Source organism: Xenopus laevis, chromosome 3S (genome assembly GCF_017654675.1).
Source record: "Xenopus laevis strain J_2021 chromosome 3S, Xenopus_laevis_v10.1, whole genome shotgun sequence".
NCBI lineage: Eukaryota > Metazoa > Chordata > Amphibia > Anura > Pipidae > Xenopus > Xenopus laevis.
The window spans coordinates 72,989,231-73,013,274 of NC_054376.1; the positions used below are offsets into that span (position 1 = coordinate 72,989,231).

The 24,044-nt window shown below is 38.0% G+C and overlaps 1 protein-coding gene across 4 annotated transcripts in view; it reads left to right on the forward strand.

Annotated features, from left to right (window-relative positions):
- Positions 1–24,044, forward strand: part of kmt2e.S (lysine (K)-specific methyltransferase 2E S homeolog) — a 66,081-nt gene that overhangs the window by 6,848 nt on the left and 35,189 nt on the right. For 2 of the 4 annotated variants that reach the window (XM_018255768.2, XM_018255770.2), the window contains exons 2-11: positions 7,220–7,403; positions 8,079–8,193; positions 8,446–8,669; positions 11,182–11,262; positions 15,265–15,323; positions 17,455–17,508; positions 18,078–18,250; positions 20,005–20,043; positions 21,546–21,773; positions 22,063–22,193. In XM_018255768.2, coding sequence (XP_018111257.1) covers positions 7,333–7,403; positions 8,079–8,193; positions 8,446–8,669; positions 11,182–11,262; positions 15,265–15,323; positions 17,455–17,508; positions 18,078–18,250; positions 20,005–20,043; positions 21,546–21,773; positions 22,063–22,193 — 1,175 coding nt within the window. In that variant the 5' untranslated portion in view covers positions 7,220–7,332. Of the gene's footprint in view, positions 1–7,219; positions 7,404–8,078; positions 8,194–8,445; positions 8,670–9,933; positions 10,052–11,181; positions 11,263–15,264; positions 15,324–17,454; positions 17,509–18,077; positions 18,251–20,004; positions 20,044–21,545; positions 21,774–22,062; positions 22,194–24,044 lie in introns of those variants that run through there. The other 2 variants (XM_018255769.2, XM_018255771.2) reach the window with 2 other exon arrangements.

Consider the following 24,044-nt stretch of genomic DNA (forward strand, 5'->3'; position numbering starts at 1 on the left):
CAGATAAACTGCTGAATCGAACAATGATATTACAATATTCCGAATGGGCTCTGACTGGTCTCAGGACCGCATCAACTAGCCGATGCGGTCCTGGATCATACGAAAAACCAAACTTGACTGATAGATATCTGGCTGGTTTTTGGCCTGATATTTATCGGTTGGACCCGTTGGGAGCCCCCACACATGTGCAGATAAACTGCTGAATCGATCTAAAGGACCAATATTGTCATCTTTAATCTGCCCGTGTATGGCCACCTTTACATACAACTCACATTTACAGACTGAGGCTATTACAGTAACATACTGTGGTTTGCTTGACTTTTATTAGCATTTAGATTTAATAAACCACCTGCCCCAATCCCCTCTGGTGTGTGTTGTCTACTGCAGAGCACAGAAAGGTAAAAATAAATATGCACAGAAAGGAAAAATAAATACTATGTTAAGACAGATATCTTTTTATATTTGCCACATATGGTAGATCAAATTTGGGCATTTACTTCTAGAGACAGTGTTTCAATTTACATACAAATTCAACTTAAGAACAAACCTACATACCCTATCTGATATGTAACACAGGGACTCCATGTACTGTTGCCACATGCTGGTAAAAATTGATGTTTGCTTCAGAAATTCTACTATAGTTTATATTATCAAGTTGCTGTATAGTCATGAGGGCAGCTATTGAAAGCTGAGAAAGGAGAAAAGGCACAGGTTACACAGTAGATAGCCTATAATCTCTGTGTTATACAATAAGATTCTTCCGAATGTATCTATCTACTGTGTATCCTGTGCTTGATTGGCTGCCTCCGTGGCTACACAGCAGCTTGTTTCTGAAGCAAATGCACCAGTTTTACCTGTGCAGGGCAACAGTACATCAGTGTTATTCCTTTAAGACACTTACCGTATATACTCGAGTATAAGCCGTCCCGAGTATAAGCCGAGGTGCCTAATTTTACCTCCAAAAACTGGGAAAGCTGATTGACTCGAGTATAAGTCTAGGGTGAGAAATGCAGCAGCTTCTGGTAAGTTTCAATCAAAAAATTTAGGGTTTCTGCTCCCATTGGAGGTGCCGGCGTCTCGTTTTTGGACACCAACGACCATTCTTGTATGCCGGCGACTATTCTTGGAGACTATTCTTGGATGTCAGCGATTATTCTTGGAGACTATTCTTGGACGCCGGCGAATATTCTTGGCGACTATTTTTGCGCTTGACCGGAGTATAAGCCGAGGTAGAGTTTTTCAGCATATTTTGGGGGCTGAAAAACTCGGCTTATACTCGAGTATATACGGTACATTTTTTGGTGTTGTTCCTTTGAGAATGAAACTGAGTTATTGTTACTTGTTATGTATCGTTAAACGTTTATTTTTTAAACAAATTTTATGTAAAACAGACACTTTCTGTTTGAAGTTACATTGGGTATTGCTTGTTTTTACTTTAGAAAAGGTGTGACCAAGACCATTCCACATGTGGTATATAGAATTTGGGCATGTACTTAAAGAGACCGTGTTGTTAAATAAATAGACTCCTCTGTGATCAGTACCTGTTTATAAACAGCAGTCATGGGATAATTAATAAAACAGCTAGATCAGTCCAATACGATGCAGTAAAGAAGGCTTGAGGAATTAAACTATCCAGGAAGCTCTCAGACAAGAAAAGACACGAGGATGCCATGGTTATCCATTGCAAAAACGGCAAGAAGCCAATGACTATAAATGACTCAAATCAACGCTCAGACAGAGGTCAGTAAAGCTGCCTTGGAACAGCAACATTAGGCAAACTGTATTTTATTGCAAGGGATACAATCTATGGCTGAAAAGCAACAGTGGTACTGGCCTGGGCCAGGCACCAATAATTGCTTACAAAGCTGCACAGTATCCTATACAGAATCTGCAGCTGACCTTGAGGCATATTCAACAGTATGAACGAATTACAGTAAGATAGAGAGGTTACCATGAGAGTGATGGGCCTACGTGATTACATCATATCTACAAATCACAAAAGGCAACTGATCTAAAAGAACTGGATGCCAAAGACTAAACTGAAAGTAGAGATTCTATCAGGTGCAAAGTGCACATAATTGGTCTTTGCTTGTTGACCTAACAGCAGTGTCCCAGACATATTTTCTTACCCTGCTAATGAAATGGCTATAACCAGAGGTATCAATGCTTGCCCAGATGAATACATGGACAAAATACATGAGGTCTCTCCTACAAAGAGCCAGAACTGGGTGGACAAGAAGACATAGAACAGTTTGTAGAATAGGGGCTTTTACACCAAGCTTACAGATGATTTACACTAAGACACATCAAGGATGCTACTGGAATTGGAAGCTGTTAGACATACCTGGTAAGAATAACACATGGGATGTTTTGTTGCCTGCAAGGAAAGTTCAGACTACTTTGGAAAGTAGTTGCACTGTTTATGTCTCCCCACTGGCGATATGAATGTTAGCCAGTAGGGAAGAAGAAAAAGGGACATTTGGCCAAGATTAATCATGGACGACAAAATGTCCTGTCTGTTATTGCCTCAGGAGATGATATTCATCAGAATTTTTACTAAAAGAGACAGGTACAACCTGGTAACCAGGTAGAAACACCCCTTCTTAGAAAAGGCGCGTCAAATTCTGCAATTTGAGCAGATTGCCACAGAATATAATGATATGCTTTGGTATCAAAACTAATGTTCACCAGCTATGGTTTTAGATTTGTTTCATTCTCTTCAGAAGTCAGTTGTACTTAGTTGATGTCTTCTCGGCTATGTAGAATGATATGAAATAGAGTGCGCTAACCATACTTCTGTGCTTCCAGATGCTTTTGCAAAAAACTCTCCTCTGTTATCTAGAACCAGCTTCTCAGATGAGGGAGCCTGTTTTCTAAATCTGGGGTATCAATCTGAAGGGTAGTTTAAGGTGGCCATACACGGGCCGATAAAAGTTGCCGACAGACCGTGTTGGCAGCTTATTGGCCCGTGTATGGGGCCCCCTGACGGGCTTCCCTGATCAAGATCTGGTTGAAAGTCGGCCAGATCTTGATCGGATGGGACGAAAAATCCCGTCGGATTGCGGCCGCATCTATTCGTTGATGTGATCCCGTGATCCGACCGCCCATTACTATTCGTTAGGATCCGATCGTTGGGCCCCAGGGCCTATGATCAGATCAGCCCGATATTGCCCACCTCAAGGTGGGAATATCGGGAAGAGATCTGCTCATTTGACGACATCGCCAAACGAGTGGATCTCTCCGTGTATGACCACATTTAGATGTGGTCCTCTAGTGGATATGTAGCACATTCCTCTAGATATTTTGGGTTGATTTTATTTTGATAATGGTAATTAAATATGACACCAGTGTTGCAATGTCATGTTAGATCCCTATATTTTTACACTTCGCCAAGGCCTGAAATGCATAGGCATGTATTTATTATGCAGTGTAAAAAACAGCAGGATAATACACCACACATCTCTAGACATCCCCCGTGTAAAAAATGGCATACATTTTTATGCTTTTTTCTTAGTGACTTCCGCCAGAAGCAGATAACGGTGTTCCCATGTCGGTAAAATTAAAACACCTTCATAAATTCCCCATTTACTTTACACAAAAGGCAGGATTAAATTCTTTATATCAGAGTAAATGTAATTAAAAACACTTTTCTGATCTCTTCTGAGAGAATGTAGAGAATTGTAGAGAATGTTATTTTTTGTTGCCCTGACCCCCTGATTTTATGAATGATATATGAATGATATATTTTTGGAGTGGCTCATTTATGAGGCCTTCTTGCATTCTGAACTTTGTCAGAACGGTTTTTGTTAAATACTTTGGTATGGATTCTGGTATGGATGTTTGTGTAGTGTCCTGATGATAACCCAACATGAATTTAATACTGTAGCAAGACAGAAACCCTTTCCTTATAAAAGAAGAAAACTGCAAGTATGTACAGGGCTTGCAAGAAGACATTTTTATCCTCCAGTAGGCAAATGTCTTATGCAGAGCTTCTTTAATTGTATAGGTGAACCCTATGGCCGTTTAGCACTTACTTGCCATTCTGTTGTTGGCACTATAATGTGTAAAGTGACCTCTGGCAAAATAATGAATCCTAAAGGGTTGATTACAAGTTCCTGTAATCAAGTCAGATAGGAAATTCAGTAGCTGCAGATAAAAACTGTGTTATAAAGTTTTTTCCCTTAGGGCATGGACACAAAGAGCTGTACACTGCTGCCTGCGTATATTCTGCGTATGCACATATGCAGTAGAGTGTAGGTTGGCCCGAAGATGCCCCTTTTGCGTATTTGGCCTGACTTCCGCTTTGTGTGTATGTGTGCACACAGGTAGGAGCAACTTAGATCAATAGTGCAGGGTCACAAAGTGGATCTGCTTCTCTTAGCCTGTAAACATACGCAGGCTGTTCAGTTGATGCTTTACTGCCTTTAATTAATTTGACATACAATGCCCGTGAAACACCTGCAAAGTCTGAGAAAATATGGCCATCCCCCAAGCTTGTATAACGTGGTATATACCCTGATATTCAGATGCTCTGTGCCTCCCTCTGCTTTGCGATAATTACTATTGTGATTTGAGCAACCATTATTTGTTCTTCTGTAAGTGCCAAGCATGATTGTTTATTTTTCTTTACTTAATTTTTTTCTTTTCCCTCTTGGTTGTGAAAATGCAAAATAAAAACCTTTAAAAAAAAAAAAAAAACAGGCCGAGATCAGTAAAGCATACAGCTCCATGTGCCAATGCCATTAGGCTGTTTTTGCTAGGCATTTCTACTGGCTGATTGCCTGTTCCAGTCTGCTCTTTGCTGTTGATACTGTAGCCCGTCGGACTGTGCGATGAAGTGCACAATCCTATGGTTTACTGTAAAAAAAAAAAAAAAAAAAAGCCCAGGGAGAACAGTGAGCCCAGTCCTGCGTAAAGGAATGTAAAGGAAATCCCCTTTCCATCAGACGAAGGGTTGAACTCTGCAAAGAAGAGAGAGCTAAAATTATATCTCTAATGCGTTTAAAGCAACCCAAACAGACTTACTTTACTGCAATAATCCATAAGGGTGAGTAGGCTGTTCATATCCAGTATATATGGGTGGTGTTTATATAATGTGTGCTTTTAGTTTATACCGTTCCTCACAAAAACATTCAGAACCTTTATTCTCTCATTTTACAGAATAACAATTTTTACACTGACGTTGTTCAGCGATATATTTATTTCAAATGACTGAAACTTTAGTTTTTTTTAATGTTATACAGTTAAAAGTATCTTAAGTATTAAATGAAATTATTTATTGTGCAGTGACTTACCCTTCAATGAAATTGTGTATAAGTAAATTGTGTATGTGTTAATTTCTGACTACCCAGCTCTTTCAAAATGTATTTGTGCTTAACCCATAGTTTGTAAAGCATCTTTAAAAAAAAAAAAAAAAAAAACTATGTAAAAGATTTCTTTGAAATCTGCATGAACAGAATTGACCTGAAGTATTGGATTATTCAGAGTAACAATTAAAGGAAAGGGTGGGATCAGTGCTCTAAAGCTTCTCTCCTTCTGTATGACAAGGGAGCAAAAAGTAAAATTATTTTTTTGTGGAAATGGTCTGATTAGATTCCTTCCTGAGTAAGATAAACGTTTTGCTTCTCTACTTTCATTATAAGATGTGATGTTCTTAACTTAGTGGAAGGTACCCAAAGTTTGAAGCCTGCCTTATGTATCAAGATTTTGTTTTGCATTTAGAATGTATCTCCTGTTTAATATTGTCCGTAAAATGTTTTGTTGAAGGAGGAAATGTTTACTCTATTAAAGAGAAGCAAAGTGTTTTTATACTTGGAGTTGCCAAAAGTTATTTGATTGTATTTACTTAACTGACACTCTGGCCCAGTGCTCATATCAGCTGAACTTTATGAAAAAGCCGGCCTCTGCGCATGCGTCTGCTCTGGGAAATTTAAATGCGAAGAAGAGGATCTCTCCATAGTGCTCACTGGCAGAACCCTGGGCCGGTGCACTTTTCTGCTGATAGGAGCACATGCCCGGGGTTTCAGGTAAGTAAATACATTCACTTGGGGTGTCTAACATTTGGCACTCCCAAGTGGTAAACTAACTAACTTTCTCCTTTAAAGTGAATGCATCCTGTTGCATAGATGCCAAGACTGCAAGTCTCTGCCCAGTGTTTCCGAAACTAGAAGACTGGCCCTCATAGTTCTGCCCAGCTTGAAGGCTATTTAGGGTCAAGAATGCTTTCCCAGGTTTAAGGTCAATATGGGTGATACTTGGGGTGAACACTCCTTTTCGATTCCATGTCTTGGATTTTGAGATGTCTGTCAGATTGTTTAAAGGGGTAGTATACTCCCTTGTTCAACACAAGTCAATAAATAGAACTTGTGCTTAATATATGTTTACCCTATTGATCATCAAAATTGTTTTGTTGAAGATAGTAAGAGCAAACTTGTCAATTGAAGCTAATCCATGTTTGTTTCTTACGGTAGATAGATAATTATCATTTTCCACCCAAACACAGAGCAGGCGGCACACTGGTTAAAAGAAGCAATAATTTATTGCAACAGGCTGTTAGATAACTAGGCCTAGTTGTCTAACAGCCTGTTACAATAAATTATTGCAATGTGCTGCTTGTTTTGTGTTTGGGTGGAATTCGATTTACGGCTTGGATGCTGGAGGCTGAGCAGACAGAGTGTGGGTCTGGAGCGGTCATTTCTACTAACTGTGTGTTGAGATAATTGCCATTACACAATCCCCTCCCTTCCAATATGTTGTGACTGTTTTGTTAGTAGAAGTCCATTATGTAGCAAGATTATCTGTGAGTTGGTAATCTGGTAATCGAATTATCTTCCTCGCAAGGACTAAGCATAGAGTAGTTTCGGTCTCCCTGTTTCAGCAATTTCAGCCCCCTACCACATACATTATCTAACTCCTAATTTGTCTGGAGCCCTTGTGTTCACTCCAGCGCAAACATACTTTGCATTTCGATCCAAAATCCACCGAGTGTGCTCGAACCGGAGCCTACACAAGGGTTTCGGATGCAAAAGATTGTGCAGATCAACTAAAACGTCAAAGGTCAATTTTGTTTAAAAAAAAAATGTGACTTTCTGTTGTGCATACTCTTGTGAGTATGATTGCTGAAATTGTTTGTGTTGAATTTATTGTGTTTGCAGGATTTGTTTTATTATTTTTTGGTAATCCAGAAAAATACAGTGTTCCTTCTTCTTTCAATCCAAAGGTTTGTGGATGCACTTAGATGTTTGCAATGAGCACTGTGGCTGGCATGCCCCAGTGGTTTCGCTCCCGATGCAGAGGACTCCGTAGTAATCGAATCTTTCAAAAGCGAACGTCATGAGTATAGCGATCCCTTTGCGGGTTGAGACAGCAGAAGCTCCGAATCTGGAAATGGCTGCAGGCTCAGAGTAAGTACAATATTTGAAACACAAATACTGACTAGTATCCTGTGATGATTTGTGCAACTGGTAGTAACAGTCATGCAGAACACCCTTCTTTTCCTACCTTATGTTATAATGTTCAGCCAGTGTTTAGCATACTGATGAATTGTGGGTCAGTAGCAAGTCCATGAACCTGCATGCCCCTTTCTGATCTGTAGTTCTCCATTCTTATACAGTTCAGGTCACAACACAATTTTTTTCCTAATAAAGGTTTTCTAAAGATCAGGTTCTTTTGTGCTGCTGTCTACATTCTTAGAAAGTGTGTGCATCCACAGTGTGATTCCAACAACTGTGGATTTTGAGAGGGTTGTGGGGAAAAAGCAGGGTCAGTGGTTCTAACATAAATGTGAATGGGTACACATTTTCTGTTTCCACTATGGCCCCTTGTTCAAAAAAAAGGGAACCTGTGCTGTTAACACAGACACCAGTGAGCTTTCTTGGTTGGCTTGTAATTGCATAGAATCTCAAGTCAATATGTTTTTGTGTATACATTTGTGTTACTTGTCTTATTACTTCAGTTATATGTGACTATACAGTTCAGTTGTCTGGCATTTCGTCATTTCACCAAGTCCCAGTGGAAAAGGTTTGTTTCTTAGTGTTTCTAAAATTTGATTGTAATGCAAAATATATTTGTTTTTACAGACCAGAATCTGTAGAAGCTAGCCCTGTCATCGTTGATAAGTCAAATAGTTATCCACATCAGTTATATACCAGCAGTTCTCATCATTCGCACAGTTATATTGGATTGCCTTATGCTGTAAGTATGCTTTGATAATTACTTCCTAAATACTAAACCAAACATGTTGCATAATCCAGCCACACTGCAAAACTGTGGTATAAATAGTTGAGGAACTTCTTGATTTGGTCTTAAATGGCTTAATTAATTTATATTTTATAATGTTAATTATGATAAAGCATGGAGGCAGATGTTCCATTTAGTCATTAAATTCAATTGGTCTCTTATTTTTGCTAAAGCATAATAATTTTATCTCTAATTATAAATCAATAGGATCACAACTATGGTGCTCGTCCTCCACCAACACCTCCAGCCTCTCCTCCTCCTGTTCTTAGTAAGAATGAAGTAAACATATTTACTGCTCCTAATTTTGATGAAACCTCCAGTGCTACAACAATCAGTACTTCAGAAGATGGGAGCTATGGAACTGATGTCACTAGATGTATCTGTGGTTTTACACATGATGATGGATATATGATTTGTTGTGACAAATGCAGGTAACGCATGCTGTGCTTAAGTTTTGATTTACTTTTCACTTCTAAATGTATGGTTCAGATTATGTCAATGTAGAATAATTTTCCCTGTGGAAGCTTTATATGTGTTCTGGGAAAGGGCAATCACTAATTGTTTGTGAATCATATTTTCCCTATTAGTGTTATTTTCATTCTGTATGGTTGCCTGTAATTTTTAGGAACAGAACAAGTATGTTCTTGTGTAGTGTCACATTAAAGGAGAAGGAAAGCCTTAAAAATAAACCCCCTCTCAGATGTTCATCTTAACCCCCTCTCCTGAAACGCTGCCTTATTAACTTTCAAATCGTTACCATTCTCACACATTATTAGTTAAAAAATCCCCTCTATTTAAAAGTTTGCTACCGCCATATTCATCTGTGCACATCACTTCCCTTCCTCCACTGTAATGCTACTGTGCTCCCGCCAGAATTTGACCCCGCCACGTCAGTTTGTAAATTGAATGCTCTGTTCGTACAGACCACTGTCAGACAGACCTGAACGCAGCTGATCTATCTCTGTGTACTGCTCCTTCGCTCCCTGATACACTGAGGAGAAAGCGAGCGCAGTAGCTTCAAAACTTCTTTGCTTTGGGGTGTCTCCATGGCAACGGGACAGCAGTAATCCTGGTGCTAGAGCAGGCAGGGGCAGTGAGGTCAGCAATTACTTTCAGGTCACCTGACATCTATAGAATGGGAAATGCAGTGGAAGTTGTGCGCATGTACAGGGCACCTCAGAAACTAACTGCGTGGTGGTGTGCCCTGGATTGAAGAATTTATGGACTGGACAAAGGTATACTTCGCAGAACAGCTTAAAGCTTGTTTTAAAATCAATTCCATCTTCAGAATAACTGACTAATTGTAGGAAAAAATTACTGATAGTATGTATGTGTATGTATATTTTATGGCCAATGATTAGAGCTTTATTTATTTTTTAGCCTTTCCTTCTCCTTTAAAATGTAATCAACCCAATACTAACCATGTAGGTGTGGGTTTTTTAATCTATGGGACAGGGTCTTTCTGTCTTGCATAAACAAATTCAATAATATCATCCTGTAATATTAATTAAAATGAAGGGGTGGTTCATTTTAAATATAAATATTCAGAGGTTATCTAGGTCTGTTAAATGGATACTGTCATGGGGAAACTTGCTGTTTACAAAATGTGTTAATAGTACTCCTGAAGCATAATCCATTACTGAAATCCTCATTTAACTTCAAGATACCAGGCTCGCTGTTCCTTTATTTTCCCAGGATTCCCTCAGTCTCCCGAATTGTGCTTTGATAATCTGCAGTCTTTACCGCTGGCCAGCAAATTGATGTCACTATGCTTCTGGCTAATAGCGCATGCCAGTGGAGAAACTTTATTTTAGTAAGTGGAAAAAACAGTCAAAACCCATGCTGTCTTTCACTTTAAGGCCTACTGCATACGGGGATTTTGACTGCCACTGCTGTCCTGGGAAAAAAACACAGAGGTTAAAAACCGCCATCTGTCAGTTCTTCTGATCATATGAATCAGATGAAAAGTACTATGTCTGTATGCTGTTACAGGCTGACCGCTATAGCAAAACTCTGGTGCAAGTGATTTTGCCACAAGAGTTCTGGCTCTTGCATGTCTATGTGAGTCACTCAGGGTGCTTTTTATTTAATTAGGAGTGGTTGTAGTCCTTTTCACTGACGGCTGGCAGACAAAGCACCTTGTGTGCCTTAGCTAGTTAGACAGTGCTCTAATACTAGTTTTTGGCCAAGAACTGCCTGTATATGGTGTATCAGTAGTCTTTAATGTAAGAAGATAGCAGTATGCCACTGGCTACAGCTTGTAAAGAAAAGTTTGTATATGGTTTTCTGCATCCTATGGGTCAAAATTAGCATAAACATATTTTTTGATGATTATGCATCCATGTGCCATCTAGTGACTAATGCCCACACACCATTATTACATAAAAAAGTTTGAAAATAGAATTTTAAATGGTAGCTTTATTTAGGCACTGAATGCAATATAGTACACCATTAAAATCATGAATGTTTCCCTTTAAAGGAACTTCTACAAATAAAAGCATTTTAAAGTAATTAAAATCTGCTGTACTGTTGCCCTACATTGGTAAAAGTTATGAGTTTGCTTTAGAAAGGCTACAATAGTTTATGTAAATAGACTGCTGTGTAGCCATGGGGGCAGCCATTCAATAACAGATAAATCTGCAATAGCATACAATGGAATCCTGCAGAGTGCATCTGTTATCTGCTGTGTAACCTGTGTTTGAATGGCTGCCCCCTTGGCTACACAGCAGCTTGTTTATATAAACTAAAGTAGTGTTTCTGAAGCAAACACAAAATTTGCCAGTACAGGGCAACAGCACGTTTAATACTTTAAAACACTTATTATATACTTATACAGTACATTTTTTTGGTTACTGTTAGAAACACTGTTGTAGACTTTACTAAAACTGGAGTGCAATGTGCTGTTGCAAAATAGTCTAATGCAGATGATTTTTCTCTCCTCAGTGTCTGGCAGCATATCGATTGTATGGCTATTGACAGGCAAAATATTCCAGACATCTACTTATGTGAGCGTTGTCAGCCTAGGTAAGTTCTGCTGTCCTGTAAATGTTACATTTCAAGACATTTAATACATGCAAGCAATTTTAGTTTCCAGAAATGGCAGCATCATAGTATATTTATAAAGCATTTTATTATATGCATTATATTATAAAGCACTATTTATAGAACACAGTGATAAATGTTATCTGATATCTGTTAGCTGATATTTTCAGCTATATTCCATACCAATATAATGAATATAATAGTTATCCTTCAATATAAATATACAGGTATAGGACCTGTTATCCGGAAACCCGTTATCCAGAAAGTTCTGAATTATGGAAAGGCAGTCTCCCATAGACTCCATTATAATCAAACAATCAAAAATGATTTCCTTCAATCAGGCTTTATGCCTAGGTTGCTCAACCAATATCAATCTCCGAAGACTTTTTACCAATCTTCAAATCCCACACATAGAGACAGGAACCAGAGTTGTGGCCTTGCTGGACTCTGCAAAAGCCTTCGACTCAGTAGAATGGAATTACCTGTGGAAGGTCTTAACCTGTTTTGGGCTGGGCCCAAAATGCTTAACTTGGATTAAACTCCTCTATAAGAATCCCATAGCCCAAGTCAGAGTCAACTGCTTTATCTCTCCCTCCTTCCCACTAACTAGAGGAACAAGGCAAGGGTGCCCCCTCTCTCCAGTATTGTTTGTCTTGGCAGTTGAGCCATTTGTAATCCTAATTAGACAATCCCCCCCAAATCAAAGGTTTAACCCTTTCCATCATACAAGATAAGATTTCTCTGTATGCTGATGATATCTTAGTATATTTGGCTGATCCTAACAATTCCGTCGCTGAGCTACTTAATGTAGTCAACCAATTTGGCCCTTTTTCAGGCTTGCGGATCAACTGGGAGAAATCTGTTCTATTCCCGATAGACCCTAAACTACCTCAACATCTACCATCTGGAATTCCCTTGAAGTGGGCCAATCAATTCACATATTTAGGGATCACAATCCATGCGCATATCACTAAATATTTAACATTAAACCTGGACCCAATACTTACCAAATTATCACAAATCCTAATCCACTGGACTAAATTACCATTAACCCTTTGGGGCAGGGTTAACATTGTCAAAATTATTTTTCTCCCCAAGTTATATGTATTCCATCATGCCCCGGTCCACATTCCGAAAAAGTTTTTCAAAAAATTTAATCAATTTCTAATCCCATTCCTATGGAACAATAAAACACTTAGAATAGCCTGGGCCAAATTATGCGCTCCACAGGAAGAGGGAGGACTAGCCTTCCCCAACTTCTATCTATATTACCTAGCTTCACAGATATACTACCTCCACTGGTGCTTCAATCCAGACCCCTATAACACAAACTCGCAACTCCAGGCACTTTTGGAATCCTGCTGAGAGGGACTGCACAACTTCCCATATCGCACGCTCAAAGACTCGCACCTCTACCTACAACCCTTACTACACCACACAAAACCTAGATGTTGGCTCTTAAACTCCTAAGGCACTCCCACCCATTTTATCCAGAAACCCTTGTGGGGGATTAGTTCCTACCACATTTGCGGGACTTGCAAGACTTTATCTTTTGGCCTAATCAGACCATCAAATGTTTGGGGGATCTTTTAGACAATTTGACCTTTCCCACTTATCTTACACTCCAGCAAAAATGGCAATCAGGTCATATTCCATTTTTTAAACATTTGCCACTTAGATATGCCTTCCTTTCTCAATTTACCACTCTCAATCTCCAACTCACTTCCCTCGGCATAGAAGAAATTCTCCACGACCCCAATTCCTCCAAGATGGTATCCTGACTGTACCAAAACCTGCTTCTGACAGGCCCCAAACCCTTCCAAGCAGCACAGGAATGGTGGTCTGGTAAGATTCCAGACCTTGAACAAGACGACTGGGATGAGGCAACAGGCAATGCATATTCCTTTCTCATATCACTTAAAGATAGGCTAATACAATATAAGACAATATACTATCTTTATTTAACTCCCACCCGACTTAGGCAAATGGGGCGAACCCCTGATGACTTTTGCCCTAGATGTTAGGAACCAGCAGCTGACTTTTTCCATTTGATATAGGAATGTCCACAAATTTTTACCTTCTGGACCCAAGTTGTAACTTACCTGGCGGATAATTTAGATTTCCCACAGGTAATAACACCAGCTATCTGCCTCCTGGGGGTTATAGAGGCTATAATCCCTTCCAAACATGCCAGGCTAAGGTTACGTATCCTATTATTCTATGCAAAGAAAACAGTGGCAATGCACTGGATGGGTAATTCTCCACTCTCCCTCAGAGCATGGAAGCAGTTGGTCAACAATTCTGTCTCACTTTGCAAACTCACATTTGAAATTAGAGGTTCACCCACAAAATTTGACAAGGTCAGGGAGCCGTGGTGTGATATTGATCCAATCCCTGAATTAGGGTAACCTAGGTGTACCCCTATATTTAAGCTACTTCACGATTTAGCTTGGAGCAAATGGTGGCTCAAGAATAGTTCACAAAGAATACTTCTACGAGTGTCCAATTTACCCCAATACAATACTCTATATGTCGACTGGTAATTCATGTCTGATTTCATGTAATGCATACGAGATGTTCTGTTATGTCTTGTGTTAAATGTTCAAAACAGTAAAACTTACCTTTTAAAAAAAAAATGTCCTTTTTCCCTGTAATAATAAAACAGTAGCTTGTACTTGATCCCAACTAAGATATAATTAATCCCTATTGGAATCAAAACCAGCCTATTGGATTTATTAAATGGTTAAATTAATTTTAAGTAGTCTTAAGGTATGAAGATCCAAATTACGGAAAGACCCATTATCGAGAAAGCCCCAGGTCCCAAGCATTCTGGATAACAGGTCCCATACCTGTACTAGTTCTTCAATCGTGCATCTGTTCTGCTCTTTTGTGGTCAAATGTAAAGACTTAGAATTCAGTGGCATAGCAAGGTTGCATCAGAATCGTATGTAATTGTTATTATCAACGTGTATTTATATAGCGCCAATATATTTCTCAGCGCTGTAAAGTAAATTTTTTTATAATGTGTGTAAGTCACATGAATTGCATACTTAGACCATATGGAGTTCCATACATAGAACTTATGGAATTACATACATCACAACCAATACAGGTACAAAAGGTGAGGAATGCCCTATGCAAAAAGAGCTTTCAATCGAGATCTTTGATCCATGGGAGAGAATTCCAGTGCAGCCCTTGCAATGTCTTGAATGTGAGGCGGTAATGAGAGAATAGTTTAGTAGGTCAGTAGGTGAGTGTAGTAAGCGGTTGTGTGAGTATATAGAGATGTAGGGTAGGGCACAGTTATGAAATGCTTTGAATGTCAGGGTCATTAATTTGAATTTTATTCTGAAAGGTAGTGGAGGCCAGTGTAGTGATTGCCAGAGTGGCATGGCAGAGGAGGATCAGTTGCTGAGGTGTATAAGCCTGGCAGCAATGTTCATTATGGACTGGAGAGGTGACAGTCACTGGTGGGGAAGGCCAATTAAAAGAGAGTTACAGTAGTCGAGACTTGATATGACGCGAGAGTGACTAATAATTTTGGCAGCATCTTGGGTGATTAAATGATCGTATTTTGGATATGTTCCTTAGGTGAAAGTGACATGATTTAAAAGGGACTGGATAAAAGGAGTGAAGGACAGGGCAGAATCTAGATTCATAAAAGATTACACTGACAAACTCTAAAGCAAAGTACTCTTTGCTAATTCATTTTGCATGTCTATGAAATTGGTGTGCCACAGTGTTGTTCACTTCACAATTTATGTTTAAGAGTGTATTTACCCATATGCTGGCAGTGACTTGATCCTTCGTTGATCATTATTTTATGCATTTTTGGTTCAACTATTTTTTAATAAGTACATTGAAATAAGAGGTTGCTCTCTGAAAGCTGTAATAGAAATCTGTAAATTTTTACCTTCTTAGTCTTGATTTTTGTTGTGTGGCATGCATCTGATGAATAAAAAATTTCCACTTGTTAATTAACAGAGCTTTGGATAAAGAACGAGCCGTTTTACTTCAGCAGAAAAAGCGTGAACATTTGTCAGGTGGGTTTTGTTTATTTTTAAAATTTTTGAATAAGGATATCCTTTTTACAAAGTTTCCAAATATTGCTAAAATGAGCTTTTAGATCTAAAATTACTTCAACTTCTGAGCAGTCTACCTGGTTTTTATTTGACATATTAGGTGCTAAAATAATTACCCTTGCTTTAATTTGGTTAAGAGCTCAGGATACGGTTTAAACATAAGGTCCATGGTACATAGGCCTAGTGATCACCGCAGTTTTTGTAGGGAGAACTGTGAACATTTATACCACCAGCAGCTTCCCAATCACTGAAATGGGAAACAAAATAATGCTAGTTTTAAAAAAAAAACACTTGGTATGTTTGCTTCTGGGCAGTAACCCATAGCAATTGCCATATACTGCCCAGGTACTAATCTATTGGCTGATAGTTGGGCATTATTTGAGAAAGTAAAATTGAGCGCTACTGAGCAATACCCTCCTGACAGCACTAATGGTTTTTCTATGGACATGGAAGTGTGTGGCTGCTGCTGTTACAGATCGAAAACTGTGAGGATCATAAATACCTGTGTGCCATTGGAAAACGTATCCAAAAAGAGTTTAACCTTATTTTTTTCCCCTTAGAACATTGAAAATTATTTACAGAACTCAATAGGGTTTCCTGAGAAATCATTTAAGATATATAATTTTCCATCATTAGGTTCATAGATTCTCTAAAGCAGTAACCAGTAGCAACCATTTTCTGTTCCAATTCTTTCTGCATTAGACTATTTAGGTGTACTTGTTTTGACAGCTGAATGAGTTCATGGAGTTGGACAATTTTTTTCTTTTATTGCTTAAAGGAGAACTAAGCACCCCCCCCATAAGAAAATCCCCTACCTACTTCCCTAATTAGTCCCACCCACTCCCTGTTTCCCCCACCCCCGGCATAGTAAGTTACCCCCGAAATTGCCACTAAGTGTTTGCTCACATATCGTTGTAGAGCAAGCGCAGCAGAGCTCATGGGTGCCACCTTCTGGATCTCTGGTCTTCCTCTGTATGCGAGCACCATACCAAGAGCTCCGTGCGCTTACTCTGCACCGTTATGTGAGCAAACTCTTAGGGGCAATTTCAGGGGTAACTATGTGGGGGAAGCAGGGGGGGGGACTACCTAGGGTAGTCGGTAGGGGATTTTCTTATGGGGGGGGTTTATTTATCCTTTAACCGTTAGTAAAGCAGTACTTGTATCTCCTTCTACATGTGTTCAGTGACTAGGGCTTGTACCGTACATACAATTTCCCTATTTTTTTTAACCCCAAAAGATATATGGTTTTTGTTATTTTTTGAGCTAAACAAGGCAACCTGGCAACCGAGGCTACTTCATGTTTGTATGGGCAATAAAATGTTCATTAAACTGATTATGAACAAGGGGCTATTTGCCCATTCAAATCATGGAGACTAGGGCCTTAACTTTGTGATTTAGCCCTCTGTTAACACATTCGTGCTGGGGGCTATTTTACATCTAATGAATGACTGATAATCTGTTTCGGTTAAGTGTGCCATATAATTCAGTAATTTCTGTTTAAATTTTGTGACCATTGATCTGTGGGTCCCTAAATGAATATTTTCAGTGATCACAAGAGTTAATTGCTTGGAACATCCTGCCTGGTTTAGGTCCTCACTGTCATGCATATTCTAGTCATCCTGGAATTTAATATTCAAAGAAGTAAATTTAACGTGCAAAGACATATCACATTCTGTCATTTATAATGGTTTTCTTAGGGATCTTGCCTTTTTTTCCTGTCACTTTCAGGTTGTCTTAAAACATTGAGGGACTGATCAAAAGAAAATTCATAAACTTAAAAATACCAAATGCAAAAATCACAGAAGTGCAACTTCACTTACATGTAGTAAACAGGCAAATTTACCTTCATCTAATGCTAATAAAAAAATGTTACTCAGCGTTTTTATAGTATTTTTGAACAACACAGATGCATAGATCATCTCCATGGTTGGGACAATAGTGAAGCCTATTAAGGAAGCATTACATTCTTTGCCAGTTGGATCTTGTAATTACTTGATCTTGCTCAGAGGCAGAGATTGTTGATGCACAAATGAGTTAATAAATCCTAATGCCCACATACCTTTAGGCTTTAACTTTTGTGACTCTAATGCAGATGATCTTCAAACCTGCTACAATGGTAGAGGCAACAGCGGAAGCCTTTTATCTGGTAGGTACTATCTCAAGTGTGACCTTTACAAACCTAAATTACCCAAAATCTTTCTGTACAAGAAATGGCACTACATTTCTTTCTAAATATTGTCCTGTAAATTAACCATTCCATATCATCCATTATGCATAGCTGAATCACAACATGTTCTGTTTGCATACATTTCTGAAAGCAAGCAGAATCTATTAGAAAGCTTTCTGATGCCAGCAAGTTTTGTATTGTCTGTTATATGACAAATGGTTTAAATCTGAGATGTATATATACAACTCAATGTTGTATAAACCTATTTCATTGTTATTTTCTTTAATGATCTTATTGGGATGATATGGAACACTCTTCTTTAATTATATGTTTCAATCTAGTTTATAGTCTGTATTCCAGTCTATAAGCCATGGCTGTTAATGACCTTTTAACTGTAGAGAACTGTCAAAAAGTCAAGAACCTGCTATGCTTTAAAAAGTTCATGTATGTTCCAGGTAAGCTAATCCTAATGTACTATAGATCAAGATTTATATTTTATTCACTGCTTTCTTATTGTATGTTATTTGTCATTTTATGTATTTTTACAGATGGTGACACCAGTGCAACAGAAAGTTGTGATGAAGTTCCTATGGAACTGTACACTGCTTTCCAGCACACCCCAACAACCCTTACTCTCACTGCCACTAGAGTAAATAAGGTTAATGACAAAAAGAGGAAGAAAAGCGGTGAGAAGGAGCAGAATAATTCTAAAGTTAAGAAGGCAAGTGTGGAAAAAGTGAAAACAATAATCGCTCAGTTTTATGCATCTTGTATGTAAAGCAATGGGGTAAATTAACATAAATCCTCTCGAGGAAACCAGCAACACCCGGTTCACATTTACAAAAGAAGCTGACAGCTATTTGTTTGTTCTGTACAACAGCTCTACTGATCTACCTTAAGTTATTTTCTTGATAGATTGTCTACTTAAAGGATAACTAAACCCTAAAAATGAATAGGGCTAAAAATGCCATATTATACTGAACTTATTGCACCAGTCTAAAGTTCCAGCTTCTCAATAGCATCAATGATCCAGGACTTCAAACTTGTCACAGGGGGTCACCATCTTGGAAGTGTTTGCAACACTCACATGCTCAGTGGGCTCTGAGCAGCTGTTGAGATGCTAAGCTTAGGGGTTGTCGGAAATTATCAAGCAGAAAATGAGGTTGGCCAGTAATATAAGCCGATGCTACAAGGCTGATTATTAAATTCTAACGCTAGTTGCACTGCTTTCTGTGCTGCTGTGTAATAATTATCTGCCTTATATTGTGACATTTCTATTCTATGTGTACTGTATATTGTGAGTTGGTCCCTGAGCTCAGTAAGTGACAGCAGCACAGAGCATGTGCAGTGAATCAGCAAAAAAGTAGATGGGGAGCTACTGGGGCAAATTTGGAGACACTGATGTTCCCTGCTAAAGGGCTGTGGTTGCCTTGGGCTGGTACGGAAGCCCAAAACGTAATGCACAACATTTCTACCCTACTTTTTCAGTTAGGCTTTAGTTCTCCTTTAAATCACAAGCATTGTAAAGTGTTCATTACTTGAATGTACATATTTTGAGAAAATTAAATATGATGATGAAGCTGCTGCTAAAAATCAGCAGATCCCCAAAAATGCAGGGAAACAAGCTCAGGTCTCCCACTGATTATCTATTATAGTGAGTTGTATTATATTTTCTATATTTCATGTAATGTAATTAATAGAAATGAAGTGCATAATATAAAATGTAATCATTCTATGAAAAAACTTTGTCTGATTTTCAAACAAGTCCAAAAAGTAGATGAAGAAAACCTACTTAAACAAATGATACAAAAATTATTATATTTGGTCATGCAAAATTACGTTTAGGACTTGTTTGAAAATCAGATGATGTCTGGGTCACATTCAAATAAAAATGTAGAAAATTTTAAAGAGTTCACAAACTTTAATGCACCGTTGTATATTGGTGCATACTATGTGCACATAATAACACTGTATTGGGGATGGAATTTAACTGGCTTAGTGATTTGTCAGTATTGATTTTTATTCACCAGAAGCACAATAGTGGTTAACACTTCTAACTTAGGAAGCATTTAAAAATACTTAGGGGGAATTTAAAAAAAAAAAGACTGCAATTAGCCCGCACCTTTGGTGGGGGGAAAATTGCAACAGGTGCCATTTGACGTAGACCAATTTTGATAAACCAGCACAGAATCTGCCTATGTACAGGTCAGACATTTGCAAAGTTGAAGATACAATATTGCCTATAATCAGTTATCAAGTTACATGTTAAAGACCATAACATAGAATGTACTGACTCGTGTAATAAAGGTGGTGAAGCCAATGAAGGCATTTAGTGGGAAGAAACTGCTGTAACGAGTGCTTGCTCTTAAATAGTATTAATTGTCATATATATACCCAGATTTAGACAAAGTATACAGATTTTACCAAATTTACCAGTTAATAGCTTGTTTTTTTTATTTCATTTGTCTCCTTCAGGCTTTTCGTGAAGGATCAAGAAAATCATCACGTGTTAAGGTACAGTTTGGTGTAATTTCTATGTGTATCTTTAAAGGGACTTTGGTGCTGTTGCAGTCAAATTTATGAGTCCCTTTATCTCTCTCATTCAGTGCATCTCTTCTCAAAGTATAAGGTGTGCATCAAAACTTAGTTAAGGCACATGTGTATCATGTACCCCTAATATGCAACAGTAGCATCTACTACCACCACCACCACAGTGTCTGTTGTGCCAAACACAAGTTCAGCTTAATCATACTTTCTAGACTAGCTGCCAACCTAAAAAACACTGGCTATTTCCTATAAGACTATATGCAACAGTGCACTTAAGTCAGTAGTTGGGACTGACACATGGTGTCTTAGAGGTGACCTACATAGCATGTGTGTGCACATCCATCTTTATTCTGCTGTTCATGCTCGCTTCCATAGATTGTTTAAAGGAGAAATGTATTTCACATACAGTCCTAATGCATTGAAGAGAAATATATTTCCCCTTTAAACCTTCTATACACGGGTCCTGGTTTGGTATTGACACAAAAATGGGTGAGTGGAGCTCCTATAATATTTATTTATTTAATTTATTTTTTTAAGCGAAACAGATGTAATCTGTATACATTTGTGAGCTCTCTCAACATTGTTGTATTTATGACATGGAATTCAATAGAATTGCTACAATATACATTAATATACAGAAAAGCTTTTGATAACAAAAGCTTGCTATGCAGTCTTGAGCATTCATGTTTGGGTTTTCAAGAGTAAGCAAGACACTAACAACGTTTTGTCAATTGGCTTACAGTTTAGAATGTTAAATGATTTAAACATAAAACATTAAGGCCTTGCTTTTATCATGTCATCATTTTAGTTGAGCTGGAACGGCCCCTTTCTGCTGAAGTCACAGAGAATTATTGCTGGTCCCTAGATCTGCAATGATATCCCATTAGAAAGTGTTTTTCTGTACAGGAGTGAGTTAAAATATATAGTTAAGAAACGCATATCTCTGCTTTTGCCTCTTGCAAGATAAGACATTCTCCTGCAACAGGAGAATGTCACCTAATTCTGCTGTAGTGCATGGCCAGAACAACTTTCTCTTCAGTGCCACCCCGCCCTAATTGCTTTTTGGTTGTGTGAACAGAAATTATCTATTACACCTTTCTTTTCTTTTTTTATGTAAGTGTTCATGGAGAGCTGTGTTTGTACCAAATTATGTGTTGAGTGCACAACGTTCACTTTGCACATCACAATTTGATGGCTTAAGAATGAACATATGTGTGCACATAGGTTTGAGGGAATATAAGGGTAAGCTGTTATTTAGGCCTGAAATGGATCTGATTATTGATCTGGTAACTGAGTGTTCTTCTCCCTTGGAATAAGAAAACACATACTACAGCATTTGAGAAAAATTCATTTTCCTCTTGTGCCATAGGCTTTCTATCGTTCAGGATCATCTACTCTACTCTGAACTGCATATCATGGTCACACATGACTGGGGAAATTTAATTTGTATTACTTATTCATATTTTTAGGGCTCTGCTCCAGAAATTGAACCCTTAGACAATTATGCTTTTGGATGGGAGAATAAAATCAAGATATGGATGGACCACTATGAAGAAGCAAGCAAAAACCAATACAGTGAAGGTGTCCAAAAAGAGGCACAAAGGATTGCTTTGAGATTCAGCAATGAAAATGATAAAAAAGAACAGATTAAGTCCAACTTTAACACCAGCAATCTAATTATCAAACCACCGGTAGAGGTGAGTTATTTTTTACAGAGTAGTTTGTTTGTAGTTTGCTCCTTTAGTATTTTGTGTTTTGTGGATAAAGACAATTTTTGGGGATCTAGCACAAAAATTATATAATATAGACTTCATCTCATGGAAGTAAGACACCTTTTAAGTATAACCTATTAAAATTTAATTTGTGAAATAATCAAATACAAACCCGAAATAAGGCATACACATCCATATAATACACTTGATTTTGATACAAAAGCAATATGTCTTCTGCTAAGCTAAGCAGTAAAATAATGTCTTGTCCCTACAGAGCTATCTACAAAAGAACAAAAAAATTTTGAAGGCTGCCAAAGACTTGCTTCCCGAAACACTAATTATAGAATACAGGGGGAAATTTTTGCTTCGGGAGCAATTTGAAGCAAATGGGTATTTCTTTAAAAGGTATGTGTTTTATGTGTTTGAATTATTGAACTTTATGCAACATATGTATAAACCATACACCTAAATCAAAAGAGCAACCAAAGTGATTTGAAGCTTTCATGGTTTCATTAGGTGCACAGATAAAATAATTAGAAATTCAGCCATTGCAGGTGAGGAGGCTACTCCGTGAATTCCCTTGCTTGTACTGTGCAAGAACCAATTCATGCTCCTTCGACAAAATGAGGGTGCTATATGAATATCAGTACAAGAGTAAATGTGTATATCTAAAACTGCCACAGAATAATAGATGTGCTTGTTTAGCAGCCTTATTGTTGTTGGAAGTTATTTCTATAGCATTGACTGATTATGCAGCTCTGTGCAGAGATTATACATGATTCACATCAGCCATGACAAACAGGTACTGCTCTCAGTAATATAGGATCCTCCTCTTCATACACACCAACCAGGAAGAGTGAGCGCTGTGGTGGGACTTCGCTAATTCATTTTACTCACATTCCCTGATTATTTTGAAATCTTTCTGTAATGAATTATATCACTAGACCGGTTGGTCTTCAGCTGATGGGACCTCCTGCCTCACTGTGAATAGATATTGACCATGTTTTTACTAAATTTTTAACCAAGGCTATAAAGACAGTAGGGGTACAAGCAAAGAAAATGGGAAAAAAGCTGTCTGGGTTTTCAAATAACTGTTTCAGTTTATATTAGCATAAAATGGAAGCATCTAGGATAAAAAGCAATCAGCCAAAATGTACAATATTTAGTAACATAATCATTTGAAACAAAATCCTTAGTAGAGTGGACAATGTTACATCTACAAATTAAAGGTGAAGGAAAGTTATGGAGGCATTTTATTGCCAATAGATTAGCTGCAATAGTGCAAGCTAGAATGCTATATTTATTCTGTAGAATGTTTTACCATACCTGAGTAAAAAGCTCTAGAAACTCATACTGAAGTATAGGGACTTCAGCATCCAACAAAGGGGGAAAGGTTTGCATATTGGTCATGTCATTATCTACCTTGCATGGACTAAACATTAGTATAGAATTTATTTCCCTGTTTAAAAAATATCTGATTTATCTAAAAAAATATGACAAAAAGTTAAGCACAAGCTTTGTTATTGGAAATATTGTTAAACAAGGGTGTGCATTGCCCCTTTAACTGTAAATGAATTATGTGCTCAAACCTAGTTAGAGATCACTGCACTAGTTCCCTTTACCTCATGGTATCCCTCACTTAAAGGGATAGTTCACCTTTAACATTAGTAAGCTGGTTGAACCCTAACAACCAGCTAGCTGATTGTTAGGGTTTAATTTACCATTGCAACAGGGTTAGAATAAGAGACATATATGAATAAGAGAAGAGGAGCTAAATAGATTGTATTAAATAGAACCTTTGTCTCCAAAGGCTTTTAAAACCATTTAGTTTCACAGATATGAGGGCCTGTGTGGAAAGATCTGAGTCTTGTTGTGTCATTTACACAGCTGCCTGGTTCTTTGGGTTACTGTCCCTGACAGCCAAATAGCAGATTGGATTGATGGAGAAAATGTAGGACTCAAACAACTCTAATCTGTGAATGCACTCCTTTTTAAACTGGACAGTTTTTATGACCTGAATAAAACATTGAAATGTGCTTTTCCTTTATCTGAAACCTTTGACCAAATCATGTGATAAATCATGTGAAATTGCATTTTATTAGCAATAGTGCATACAATGTGACCTTATTAGATCACACATTTGTGCGGGTAGACAAAAGCATTTACTTACTGGAGCTTGAAAGCCAAAATATATCCGCAAAATAAACCAAAGTAGTAAGCAATTCAAAAGTTGTGCAAAAGAGAATTTAATTTATT